Source organism: Chinchilla lanigera, unplaced genomic scaffold (assembly GCF_000276665.1).
Source record: "Chinchilla lanigera isolate Chin_1 unplaced genomic scaffold, ChiLan1.0 scaffold00191, whole genome shotgun sequence".
NCBI classification, from domain to species: Eukaryota; Metazoa; Chordata; class Mammalia; order Rodentia; family Chinchillidae; genus Chinchilla; species Chinchilla lanigera.
The window spans coordinates 163,898-176,031 of NW_004955592.1; the positions used below are offsets into that span (position 1 = coordinate 163,898).

A 12,134-nucleotide genomic window follows, 5' to 3' on the forward strand; every position below is an offset into this window, starting at 1 on the left:
CTGCTGATGTGAATGGCTCTGATCCTGCCTCCTAGTTATGAGCTTTGTGTTGGGTGTGGCTAACTCTAGGCCTTTGTCGCAGTCCCAAGATTTGACCCTCAGTTAATTTGGTGAAAGATGTGGTCTAGTTTGCCTATTAATGGGTTCTCTATTGACATCCTCCAGATTCCTCTTACTATTCTCCCTTCAATGCAGAGCAAATCTTGCAGTTGTCGCATGTTTTCCCTTCACACTTCTTTGCCTAGTATATTGCCAGAAGCTCTCTGACGTAGGTGCAACTTTTGTTCCTCTGCCTGCAGGTTTTTACCAGTTACAGTCCCAAGAGCATCCTGCTGTAATGGAAAAACTTTAGTGAAGCCCCCCAGCTCCCAGGCCTGGCAGAGTGCTGAGTACTTTCCCATGCGCTCTTGTGGGCTAGCTTAGGCAGCACAGTAGATGCCACCTCAAGCCCTGTACTTCCACTGTATGGGGTATGGACAAGTGATTATTTCTGGGTTGGGTAAGACTCCTCCCTACCCAAAGTGCCACTGAATCCAGACATAGCTTATTCACATGGTTCTTGGGTGTCAGTTCTATCAGCACTTAGATTCAGGTCTCTAATCCCAGTGGCACGTTTGTCTCCCAATTCATTCTTTCTGAAACCCTCCTCTGTGAATATGTCACTTACACTGATCCTCTTCCCATATACAGGTTAGAGTGATTGTGAGCCTATTCCAACTTCCTGGTCACCATTAAAATGCCTGGTCTCTCCCTCTTCTGAAATGGCTGTATCCTGGCTCTGTAGTGTAAGGGGTGCCAAGATCCAGGAGCAGCCTACCTTCTCTTCCAAATTCCCCTTATGTTGGATTTTGTCCAGTGAGTTTATCTTTCCACTTGCCCACCCTCCTATACCTTACTTTCTCTGTAGCCCTTGCCTCAGGTCTCAAGGTACTTGCCTGTTCCAGTGCAGTCCAGAGTCCATATACTTGCTGCAGTACCCTAGCTGGCCATGTTGATCTTCTCCTCATGTCCCTTTTTCATTATTCCTGATGTTCCTCAGGGCTTCTTCTATTATTTCTTTTTTGTTAGAACTTCCATTAGCCATTCTGTTTGGATGGATCTGCTGGCAACACATGTCCTTTGTTTTCTTTCATAAGAACTATCTTTGTTTTATCTTCATTCTTGAAGGGTATTTTTACTGAATACAGTATTATTCAGTATGGAGTTAACAGTTTTCTTTTATCATTTGAAAAATGTGCCCTTTTTTTCTGGCCTTTATGCTTTGTGACAAGAAATGTCTTGTCCTTTTGAGTCTTTCTGAAGCTGAAGATTTATCAGCCCACCAAATTTGTTTTCAAATTTTTTTTGATTGTGTTTGTGGTACTGTGATCCATTATTTCTTCTAATATTTTCAGCTCACACTTCCTTCTCTTCCTGTGGGATTCGGACACAAATGCCAAATCTTTTGTTGTCTCAAAGATTGCTGAATCTCTTATCTTTTTCCAGTCTATTGATCAGTTAATCTTTTTGAGTTCTTTACTCCATCATCTCCTTTTTACTGAGGCTATTGTCAGTTATAAATTTCAGTTCTATAATAGGTTATATTTCTTTCCATCTTTTTTGTATCTTTTTTTTTTCATTTATTTCAAGTGTGTTTGAAGCCTCTTAATGCAGTTTTATAATAGTTTCTTTAAATATCTTGATAATTCCAAAATGTGCTAGAATCTTATTGATTTGGCCTTTTTCATTAAACTCAAGATTTTTCTGTTATTATGACAAGTGATTGATGTGTATATGATGTACCTTTTGGGTATTATATGACTCTATATCTTATTTAAATCCTCTATTACTGTAGACCTCTGCTAATACCACACCAATGTGTGTGAGAAGTGTACCATCTCCTTACCTCTTCATAAGTTCATGTTGACTCCTTTAAGCGTGAAAGCTCAGGGCTCCTGTTCATATTTTTCCATGGTGGTTGAAAAAGGGTAGATGTTGTCAAAGAATTGTCAATCTTGCTATGCTTTTTCCTGATCCTTTGGATAAAGAAGGAGGGGGCAGTACTTTTTTCTGCATGTCAGCATATCTTGGTTAGATACTTTTTAGTGCTCAATCTGGGACACCTAGTAGGCAAAAACTCAAGGAATTCAGCTGTGTCACTTCTTTCATTCTGGGGACTCCAGCAATTCTGATTCTCTCCTCCGTTCGAAGTCCTGTATGTTTTATATGCTATGATTGGATAGTTTAGCGCTAATAAATAGGATCAATAGGAACAAATGCATCCATTTCATTTTCTCTAGAATTGAAAGTTTTTCATTCATTTAAAAATAAGTGGATTATTATATTGTTAAAGCTGCTACTTGTTCTTGATCTCTGCAAATTTCTAATGTAAAATGATGAAAGTGGTGGTGGGTGATTCTAGATGGTAGAGAGTTGGGGAGAATTTATTTTTCAGTTTGTAGCAGTGACCAAGTAGAGAGGGGGCCTTGGCTTACTGGTATAGTAGTTTTGCTTTGAGAAAATCAATAAATTAGCATTTACCTAAAGCCGATAAAACTAAAATACAAAAGAGCGCCTGGTCAGGCTAATTTGACATCTCTGCTGAGCTATGCAATTATCATATTCTTGGAGCACCTGTAGCTTCTTCCTTGCTGATTAGAAAGCCTCCTGTTTTCTCATGGACTTTCTGGTAGTGATACATCTCATACACTTATGCTGTGCCTTCCTAAATTGGATGACATTCCTCCAAGACGGCAGGGACTTGCTTCCCTACTTCCTTCTGTCCTAGTAAAGTGCCTCACACATTTGAGACTCATGAATATCTGATATATTCTTTCTTTCTCTTGTGAGCTTGGGTAGCATAGGCTAACGTTCTTAATGGATAGCCCCTTTGTTTATAGAGTCTGCATAATAAACGCTGGACTATGAGAGAGCGCATCTTTCCAGGACAGCCTATCTTTTAAAAACTGAGTTCAGTGAGCACACCCTCGCCCCTAGTGGCTACTCAGCTTTTTGCAGGCTGTTTAGTAAGGTACTTTAACAGATCTTCGTCTGGGGGTTCAATTCGTGGTTATAAGCCTTAAACCAGACTGTTTACATCTTTAGTCATCGTTTGCTAGCCATTTCTCCACTGCCAACTTCTGTTACTCGACCTCCCCCAAATAGAATGTTAACGACAGCGTGGATGAATGAATGAAAAGAAAGAAAAAACAGAATGGAACAGATTAATTTGAAGCTACAAAGACTGCTAGAGACCCAGAGATTCTCATGAACTGCAAAATTTATTGATTGAAGAGGCACTGGAATTGGAGGTAGTCATACAGAAACTAAGAAGGAAAAACTGCAGAATGAGATGCATTTTGAGAACTCGATGGCTTCTTCTAGGTAGGTAGAGACACCAAAAAATTTGGAAACCTTGAGCAGTATCAAGAGAACATTAAGCCCATCGGTGCCCACGGAGAACACCTCCAGCTCCTTTGTCTCCGCGGCATCCAGGGGGCCTTATTTGCATGGCCAGCTAGGCGCCTGCTTCTGCTGGGTCTGGTGACAGATTGGGATGCCCTTGCCACCGCTAGACGAGCCGCCGCCAGAGGAGCCACCTCCGCAGCTGGAGCCGCCCCCGCCCCCAGAGGAACCCCCTCCGCAGCCGCTGCCCCCAGAGGAACCCCCACCGCAGCTGGAGCCGCCCCCGGAAGAGCCGCCGCCGCAACCGGAACCGCCCCCAGAGGAGCCGCCGTAGCTCTGGCACTGGTAATGCTGGCTTGAGGAGCCGCCGCCACCTCCAGAGCCCCCGCCACAGCTAGAGCCGCCGCCGCCTCCAGAGTAGCCGCCGCCGCAACCGGAACCGCCCCCGGAGGAGCCGCCGTAGCTCTGGCACTGGTAATGCTGGCCAGAGGAGCCGCCGCCACCTCCAGAGCCCCCGCCACAGCCAGAGCCGCCGCCGCCTCCAGAGCCCCCGCCGCAACCGGAACCGCCCCCGGAGGAGCCGCCGTAGCTCTGGCACTGGTAATGCTGGCCAGAGGAGCCGCCGCCGCCGCCGCCTCCAGAGGAGCCCCCGCCACAGCTAGAGCCGCCGCCCCCGGAAGAGCCGCCGCCGCAACTGGAACCGCCCCCTGAGGAGCCGCCACCGTAGCTCTGGCACTGGTAATGCTGGCCGGAAGACCCGCCCCCGGAAGAGCCGCCGCCGCAACCGGAACCGCCCCCGGAAGAACCGCCGCCGCAACTGGAACCGCCCCCGGAAGAACCGCCGCCGTAGCTCTGGCTCTGATAATGCTGGCTGGAAGACCCACCGCCACCGCCCCCGGAGGAGCCACCCCCACAGCTGGAACCGCCGCCGGAGTAGCCGCCGCCACAGCTGGAGCCGCCGCCGCCCCCGGAGTAGCCGCCGCCGCAGCTGGAGCCACCGCCGCCGCCGCCGCCTCCGCCGCCCGAGTACTTGATGCCTCCTCCGGAGCTACCGCCCCCTCCACAGCTGGAACCGCCGCCGGAGTAGCCACCTCCACAGCTAGAGCTGCCGCCGCCGCCGCAGCTGGAGCCGCCGCCGCCGCCGCCGCCGCCACCGCCTCCACCGCCAGAGGTCTTGCAAATAATTGGAGGGTAGGGAGTGGGCTGCTTTTTCTGGTGAGACATCTTGTCTGAGGAGGAAGGGCACCCTGAAAGAAGAGCGGAAAAGCATCACTGGACCAGCCACGAGAGCACGGTGAAGGATGCAGCTGTATCCATGGTAACAAACCTCCCTGCTTTGAAAGCAGTCTGCTTGGTTAAGCTCCAAGTTCCTTTCAGGAGCCCCAACTTTCAGCTGTGTTGCTACTTTTGGGAAGGAGTTGATTCCTGTCTTAGAAAGCTCTTGGCCAAGTTGAAATAGTCGAGTTATTGGCACCTACCCCCTCCAAGCTCTGCCTGAGCTCTGTGATGTGTTGTTAGGGCAGATCACCCACACTTGCTGCTTCTCATCTTCTGTAAAATGAGACGGTTTGAACAGGCTTCTTCCAGTCCTAATACTGATTTCTATTTGAACTTTTAAGTTCAAATAGAAAATTACTACAAATCTCTACTTAGGAAGGAGGATTTTACCATTTCCAGCACAATCTAAGGAGATATGCTGGGGTGCCAGAGGACTGTTACATCCCTTTTTTTGCAAAGTCTTGAGTTCAAATTCTTGGCCTTTTTCCATTGAGTGAGGCTATGACCCAATGACTAGTTATTAATAAAGACAAGGTCTTCCTTGGCCTTACCTGGGCACAGGGAGGAGGACCTAGGTGGTCCTTTGGACATGCATCTCCTGCCAGGCACCTAACATCCTTCTCAGCAGCGTCCTCTAAATCATTCTCCATATTCTCTAACCTGGGGCTCAGCGCCGCCTCCTGTTTTATGAGGTTAGCCAGCCCTTGGACCTCCACCGCAGAATCCCTCTCTGTCTCTAGCGCTATTATTGCTCCTTTGAGGGTTCCAGAGAGGCAGGTGATAGTCTCTGGTTGGTATAGATTACACTGTAACCAGAAGACCAAGAACTCAGCATCCCATCCCTTTCCACCTTCCCTCTTAGTATGAGTGCAGTACAGAAGGAAGGTAAATATCCTGTAACTTCCAAAGGGGAGAGAGTCCCCATCCACTGAAGTCCAGCTAGGAAGAGGAGAGCCAGTAAATCCCCACTTACCCAAAGCACCAGGGAGGGTGAGTGAGGAGAGGAGTTGCTGGCGATGTGAGAAGCACTGGAACTCCTGAGGTTTTATACTCTTTGCCTATCCTGACTCATCTATTGATCAGGCCAACCTCTCGTGTTTAACCTCACTTAACGTGACCCACAGCTCTTGGCCCCACCTCCTTGAGATTGCAGGCACAGGGTGGCCCATTCATGAAGATTTTGGCATTCTTGAGATGGGCAGCTTAGTGTATGACTGGCCCCTTCTCTGATGTAACTGTGGAGCAGGCTGGTTAGTGGCAATGGCCAGCCTGAGTGGATGGCAGACATTGTTTCCAGCACCTCTGGAATGGGGCACATATAACCAGCTTGAGGCATAGGTCCCAGATGTGTGAGGCAGCCTATGAGAATCAAACTGGAGATCTCAGTCCTTGATACAAGGAGTGGGACCTTTCAGATCCCATGGCTTCTGATCTTACTGGTCTGGAAACCCGAGAACTTTAGAATTTGTTTTCTTTTGCCAGAATTTTCCTCCTGTGTTTCATGAGAGCTTTGCTGGAATGTTTCTGTCCTAGCTACTGAGTTGTAAGTGTACATGGGTCCCAGCTCCCAGTTCTTGGACTGCACATCATGGACAGTGCTGTAACTAAGTGACACTAGGGGCTACTCTGAATTGTCTGTGGAGAAAGCAGTCACTGGAATTCAGTATTGACTTTCTTTGCAGAGGTGCAGACTGAAGAGATGGACTGTATAGTCCTTGTTGCCATGACCCTTTGACTTTGGTATCTTGCAGCAACGCTGACCTCAGCCAGAGGGGTAGCCATGGAATGGAATAGATTTGAGGTTACATGACTAGGTTTGGGTGCTGCCTTTGTTATTTGCCAGCTGGGCTAAGTCATAGCTCTTTATGCAGTGCCTACATACGGGAGGCACTGGGCAAGTATTTCTTGACTGTTGAATGATCAAGTTTTCTGACGCTCAGTTACTTGTCTATCAGATAGGGATAGTAATACCTATTGTACAGGCATGTAGAAAGAGAATAGTTACTTAAAGTGAAGAAGTGATGCTGTCTTTTCTGTTGTTTTGTCACATAACTGCATATCCTTATTTCCAATCTCACTTGACCTTGGGTGCTAAAGCCAGAAAGGAGTCCATGAATGGTTTGAGACAAGCTCAAGTCTTCTCTTAGGAGATTAACTCAAAACTTCTCTGTTGACTCTGGGCCGGAAGCATCACTTCTGTGTTTGTAGAACAGCAAGCTCTCCCTTCTTTCATCATTGGAACTCAGTTGTTATTATTTAAGGTATCACATTCAAACTTCATTCCGCCCAGCTATGTGTTGAAACAACTGATCCAATAAGAAACTGACTGTTAATTATGGTGGAGTTTTAATAATTCAAATGATCCTGATTAGACGTGGCTTTCAGAAACTTGTGGCACTGGTTTCAATTTGGATGGCAAGAACTCAGCTGAATCCAGGTGTTTCTCTCCTTCAACAACACCTAGGAGAGAGAAGTCAGAATCTGTTGGAAAAGGCAGTTTTCTCTGTTTGAAGCTGAAGCACCTTGGAGGTTTTGGAGGGAAACAATCTCATGAGTAGGAAAAGGAACCATTTATTTTATGAGCCACATGGGAGAAAGGGATTATGGCTCCCACACTGATCTGTGGCCCACATTGACCCATTACCATGTGTTCATCAGTCCTTAGTAGAAATCTAAGTAAAATGATGTTGACAGAGCATTTATAGGAAGAAAAGTCTGTAATTCTGAAATCATGGCTTTCCTATTTTTTTGTGTGTTAAAATACAGTTTCTTATAAAAGTGGTGATAAGAGGCTGCAATGTTTTCTTTCATATCCTCATGTGTCAAAATGACAGATTTTTTGAGGAAGTCATTACTTTTCTATGGAATTCTAAAATATGGGACTCTCAAGCACAGATGGCCCCAAACAGGTAATAGTCTTCAATTATCTAGTTAAACATTTTTTATTACTTGACACATGATAGTTGTGTGTATGAGAATTTGACACATTCATATAGTGTGAAATGATCAAATCAGAGGTGATTAGCATTTTTTTGTGTGGGCACTTTCAAGCTTTTTGAGCTTTTTGCTATTTGACATACATAATAAATTGTTATAAATGATAGTTATCCTAGTATGCTATAAAATGCTAAACCTTATTCTTCCTGCCTAATTGTATCTCCGTACCTATTACATCCTTTCTTCTCTTTTCTTAATTAGCAATTGTCTTTTTTGTGTCTTATTTCACCTAACATAATGTCCTCCAGTTTCATCTGTGGTGTCCAGAATGACAGGATTTCATTCTTGCATGTTGGTTTTGGAGGCTTATGTTTTTCTAAGATTGTTAAGATATTTTCTCTCTTTTTTCTGTCAGTTTTAAGATCCCTTTTAAGGTCCAGATTGAAGTCTTTATTCATTAATCCAGCCAACACAGCTTGCTGAGCACTATGCTATAAGCCTCAGAGAAGAGGTAATACCAAATCTTGTGTTTCTCAGTTTGCACTAATCTTGCATGAGGTGTGTCTATACAAGCATGTTTTCTAATCCTAGTGGGGTATCTGGACAGTAACTGATTATCACCTTTTATCATATCAGCTGGCAAATGATAGGCCATTGTAGGATTATGACACATAGGTGTGTGAGGTTTTCTAAGACTTGGTATGCCAGATTTTTAAGACTTACAGCCTTTATACACTTAACCCTGAAATGTGTGTTTGCTAGCATGTCCAGCTTGCACAACATGACAGATTAGGTCCTGTCTGTACCTGTATCTTTGTGCTTCCTGACTGTACCTATATCTGTAGAGGGGACAGATCACTGGAATTTTTGAGGCCTATTCACTGACAGTGGTGGAAAGATGATCCGTTCAGATGATTAGAAGTGGAATCAGTTTGAAACTACAGGTTCAACCCAGCTATTGTGTAAGTGAACAGACCCATTGTAGGTAATCCAGGGAGACCTATACAAATGACATTTTTCGGCTAGTAGAAATTCACTATGCTTCCTCTGACAGTTCTCTCAATATCTGTCTGATGGGCAGGCCCCATATAGGAGGGCTATGTGTGTGTGAACTCTATATTTCCTTGAAAGTAAGAATTAACCCGAAAATAAGCTTTGGTCATTCATGGTGATAGCCAGTGTCATGGAGAAGATTATACCTCACTGTTGTCTTCTCGGCGGCTACTTTATAATGACGGGTAAGGCAAGGTGATTGAAACTGGCATTTTTGATCTCTAGTTTGCATGGCTGATTATTTTCTGGTTAGAACTTATTTTGGGGGGAAACGGTTCCTCTCAAAAGGTTGTGGCAGTCCATGGTGTTAAGGACACATTGAGGCTTATCTTTGATCATAGATAAGTCCTTTGGAGAAAATTCAGGTTCTGATTCATAAACCACAAAAAAAGTTGGAGACTCCTTGCATCTCAGTTTAATTTATTTTTGCAGCAGACTTAATTTCCTTTTTTTTTTGTCTTGTTGAGACAGGGTCTCATTATGCAGTTCAGGCTGGCCTTGAGCTGACTTTGTAGCCCAGGCTGGTCTTGAACTCTCAGAGATCCTCCTGCCTCAGCCTTCCAAGTGCTGGGATTACAGGCTTACAGGCGTGTGCTACCACGCCCAGCCCCAGACTCAACTTCCTATACAGGCATCTTCAGGGCAGGAGAGGAGGGAAAGAAGGTGATGTGAGGATATCTAGTTCCATGATTCACAGCCCTGCTACCTTCACAAGCTGTGTTGGAGGGGATATAGGAAAGGAGGGCCCAGAAGGCTGCTTCTTGGATCTGAGGTACATGACACCTGCCCTTCTGGGCCCCACACTGACACTTTGATACGATACAAGCCTGTTTGTCAAAACTGTTAGCCAAAACCACACAGTTCTCATGTAACTGAAGTTAAAAGGGCAACAGGTAGTTTATGAAGAATAACATATATGCAGGCCAGGGCCTTGGGAGCTTGGCAGGGTGGGACTAAAGCTTTGGAAGCCCTTTACACTTCCATAGAATGGAAACAATTTTTTTCTACTGTCCTGGCCCAGGAAGTAAGTATAAGTAGCCTCTGGGGTGGCTACTTCCCTTCTCTCTCCAGCCGTGCTGGCCAGCAGTTTGAAGGAGTGGTTGTGCCTGGATGTTAAGCGGGGACAACAGCTATCAAGGAGAACTGCTGTGTAATGGAATTTCTCCTCCTGCCAGCTTTCCTGGCATCAACCCACCACCAATTCCATATCCCACACTACTTTCCCTTTCCCAGAATTTAAGGGATAGATTGTAGTAGTAATATCCTGCTTATGACATACCTCTTAAAGTTAGAGTTGTCCTTGGAGCAGGCTTCTCATTACTTTTTTACTCTGTGTCTTAAAATCCTCAGGTCCTGGGGCTTTATCAGGATGTACGAACTTTTGGATTCTCCTGGAGCTCACTCTGTCAGGGTAAGAGCCAGAGTTCAAAGCTTCCCAAGGAGTTCGCAGTGTACACAGGAAACTGCACCCAGCACTACAATTGCGTGGGTCTGGACACTTCCAGTGTGGACACTCTTTGGCTTATGGCCTGTGTTTATTGTGTGTTAACCTCCTAACAGTCTTGTATGCCCAGGGAATTGTTACCTTCATTTCTGGATGTAAAAGTGGCTTGAAGAGGCTAAGGATTTTTCCCAAATTCTCACAATTTTTAGAGTGGTAAATCCAGGACTTAGACTTAAGTCTTTGGGTTCTGAATCTTGCATTCTTTCAAGGCACAGTGTACCTTTTATCTTTGGATCCATAGGAAAGGGATAAGGGATGCCTCCCAGGCACACCAGGTTCATACCCTTTGAGAGGCAGGGGACAGAGGGTACTTTGTCATTAGTGTTCCCCGCTGTTCTGGGGCAGTATTATGCACTGTTGGACTGCAGGTGCCAAAAGGGGCATATAGAGACTCAACCCTTTGATTTGTGGAGGTTGATGAAGAACTCACAGCCCAGAGAGGTTAAATCATTTCCTAGGGGTACGCAGCAGGACAGAAACTGCAGCCTGGATCTCTAGACACCAATGTCATTACTCTTTCCACTGCAGGCTAGGTTGTGATTTTCTACTCTCTCCTAATAAGAGGTCCTGTTAGTGCTGGCAGTGTGAGTGGGAATACACTGACAGTAAAAGTATTGTAGCTGAGCCACTAAGTGAGAGAAGCTGCTGACCTGTGCACACTAGCCTCTGGACCTGGAAGTAAATTGCTGATATGGCAAATCCCAGCTTTCACAGTTAAGCAAGCTGTTCTATAGCCTGAGGGCTTAGGGCCTGCATTTCCCTCTTATATAAACTTTATGAGCAGGGAGGAGTAGTGAACAGTATTTGTCTTCCCCAGTCCTGTTCTGGGTTAGGGAATGTTGCCTGAGGCCTCTCAGGTATATAATGGTTGTTGCTGGTCTAAGAATGTTGGCTCTTCAACCAGTCAGTCCCCAGATTTCCTTTGGGTAGATTCTCTGTGTTTAATTGAATCTTGAGGCAAACAGCATCAGAAAATCAGTATGACAAAAAGAAAAGATCATGTACAGTTCAGTCTTAGAGTCTACTGGCATCTTTGCCCTAAAAAGCTTTAATCCATGCCTTTTAATCATGTGTCACTTTAGGTGACCTACACTGAGGTATTTCCCCTTTAATGGGGATCACTGAAAAACAAGGCAAGCTAAGAATTGTGTCCACTTTGGTTTCAAACCCAGTTTTGATTCTTAAATACTATTTTCAGGAATTCCCTGTGGCTGCAATAGGCTTTGGGTGTGACTTCTCTCTTGCCCACAGGTAGCAAACAGGATTTACAATTGAAGACCGGATCTGGATCCAGTCTCTGATATGGCCAGTAAACCTTGTTTAACAAGCTTGCTGATTACTCTTAATTTTTGATTATTATTCAAAATATGTTCTTTATTTCAGCAGCTCAGTCTGTTGAAGTCTTATTGAGGTACAAGCCTTCTCTTTGCTTAAAAAAGTGAGAATGACTAGTTTGATTAGGGGTCTGTAGTTACTTCATTTGGTTCTGTCCCTGTCTTCAGATAATCCCAAGCAAAAAAGTATGAAACTATGATTCATGTCTGGCTTCTGGGGACGTTCCTTTCTGAGCTGGGAGTATCATCCAGGTGAGACTGGATCCCTTAAGTCTCCATATCTTCATCTAACTCAGGGCTGAACCTCAGAATAAATATTGATAAATATTTGTTGGTCAGCCAAGGAGAGGGTAAGAATTTAGTCTCACTGCCCAGGGGCATAGAATCTGATTTAAATTCCCATGGAGGAGGGTGGGCCCCCAGTGCACAGGGAGCCTCTGGCGGGGAGCACCGGTCTTTGGACCGGCGACTCACTCCCGGCCTCATGGTTCCCCGGAAGGAGGGCTTCCGGCGCACAGGGAGCTGCGGGTGGGGAGCGCCACCCTTCTGGCTGGCTAGCTTCCTACCTGCTGGCTCCCGGAGGGTGGGCCCCCAGCGCATGGGGAGCCATGCGGCGGTGAGCGCTATTGCGCGCCGGCCCTTAG

General features: G+C 45.7%; 1 protein-coding gene and 2 long non-coding RNA genes across 3 annotated transcripts in view; 2 read left to right on the forward strand and 1 right to left on the reverse strand.

Moving 5' to 3' along the window:
* Nucleotides 1–3,241: 3,241 nt before the first annotated feature.
* Lor (loricrin) lies at nucleotides 3,242–5,741 on the reverse strand. Its single transcript, XM_005414606.2, has 2 exons — nucleotides 5,636–5,741; nucleotides 3,242–4,631 (listed from the first exon to the last, which is right to left on the reverse strand). Exon 2 carries the CDS (start codon nucleotides 4,606–4,608, stop codon nucleotides 3,481–3,483), a length of 1,128 nt encoding a protein of 375 aa, XP_005414663.1. The 5' UTR covers nucleotides 4,609–4,631; nucleotides 5,636–5,741; the 3' UTR covers nucleotides 3,242–3,480.
* LOC102008798 overlaps nucleotides 4,639–12,134 on the forward strand; it is a 66,644-nt gene continuing 59,148 nt past the window's right edge. Inside the window, exon 1 of the long non-coding RNA XR_001232541.1 lies at nucleotides 4,639–4,702. This is a non-coding gene — a long non-coding RNA (uncharacterized LOC102008798). The remainder of the gene's footprint in view (nucleotides 4,703–12,134) is intronic.
* The window catches only part of LOC102007168, a 14,322-nt gene continuing 9,738 nt past the window's right edge, over nucleotides 7,551–12,134 (forward strand). Inside the window, exons 1-2 of the long non-coding RNA XR_265130.2 lie at nucleotides 7,551–8,110; nucleotides 10,003–10,063. This is a non-coding gene — a long non-coding RNA (uncharacterized LOC102007168). The remainder of the gene's footprint in view (nucleotides 8,111–10,002; nucleotides 10,064–12,134) is intronic.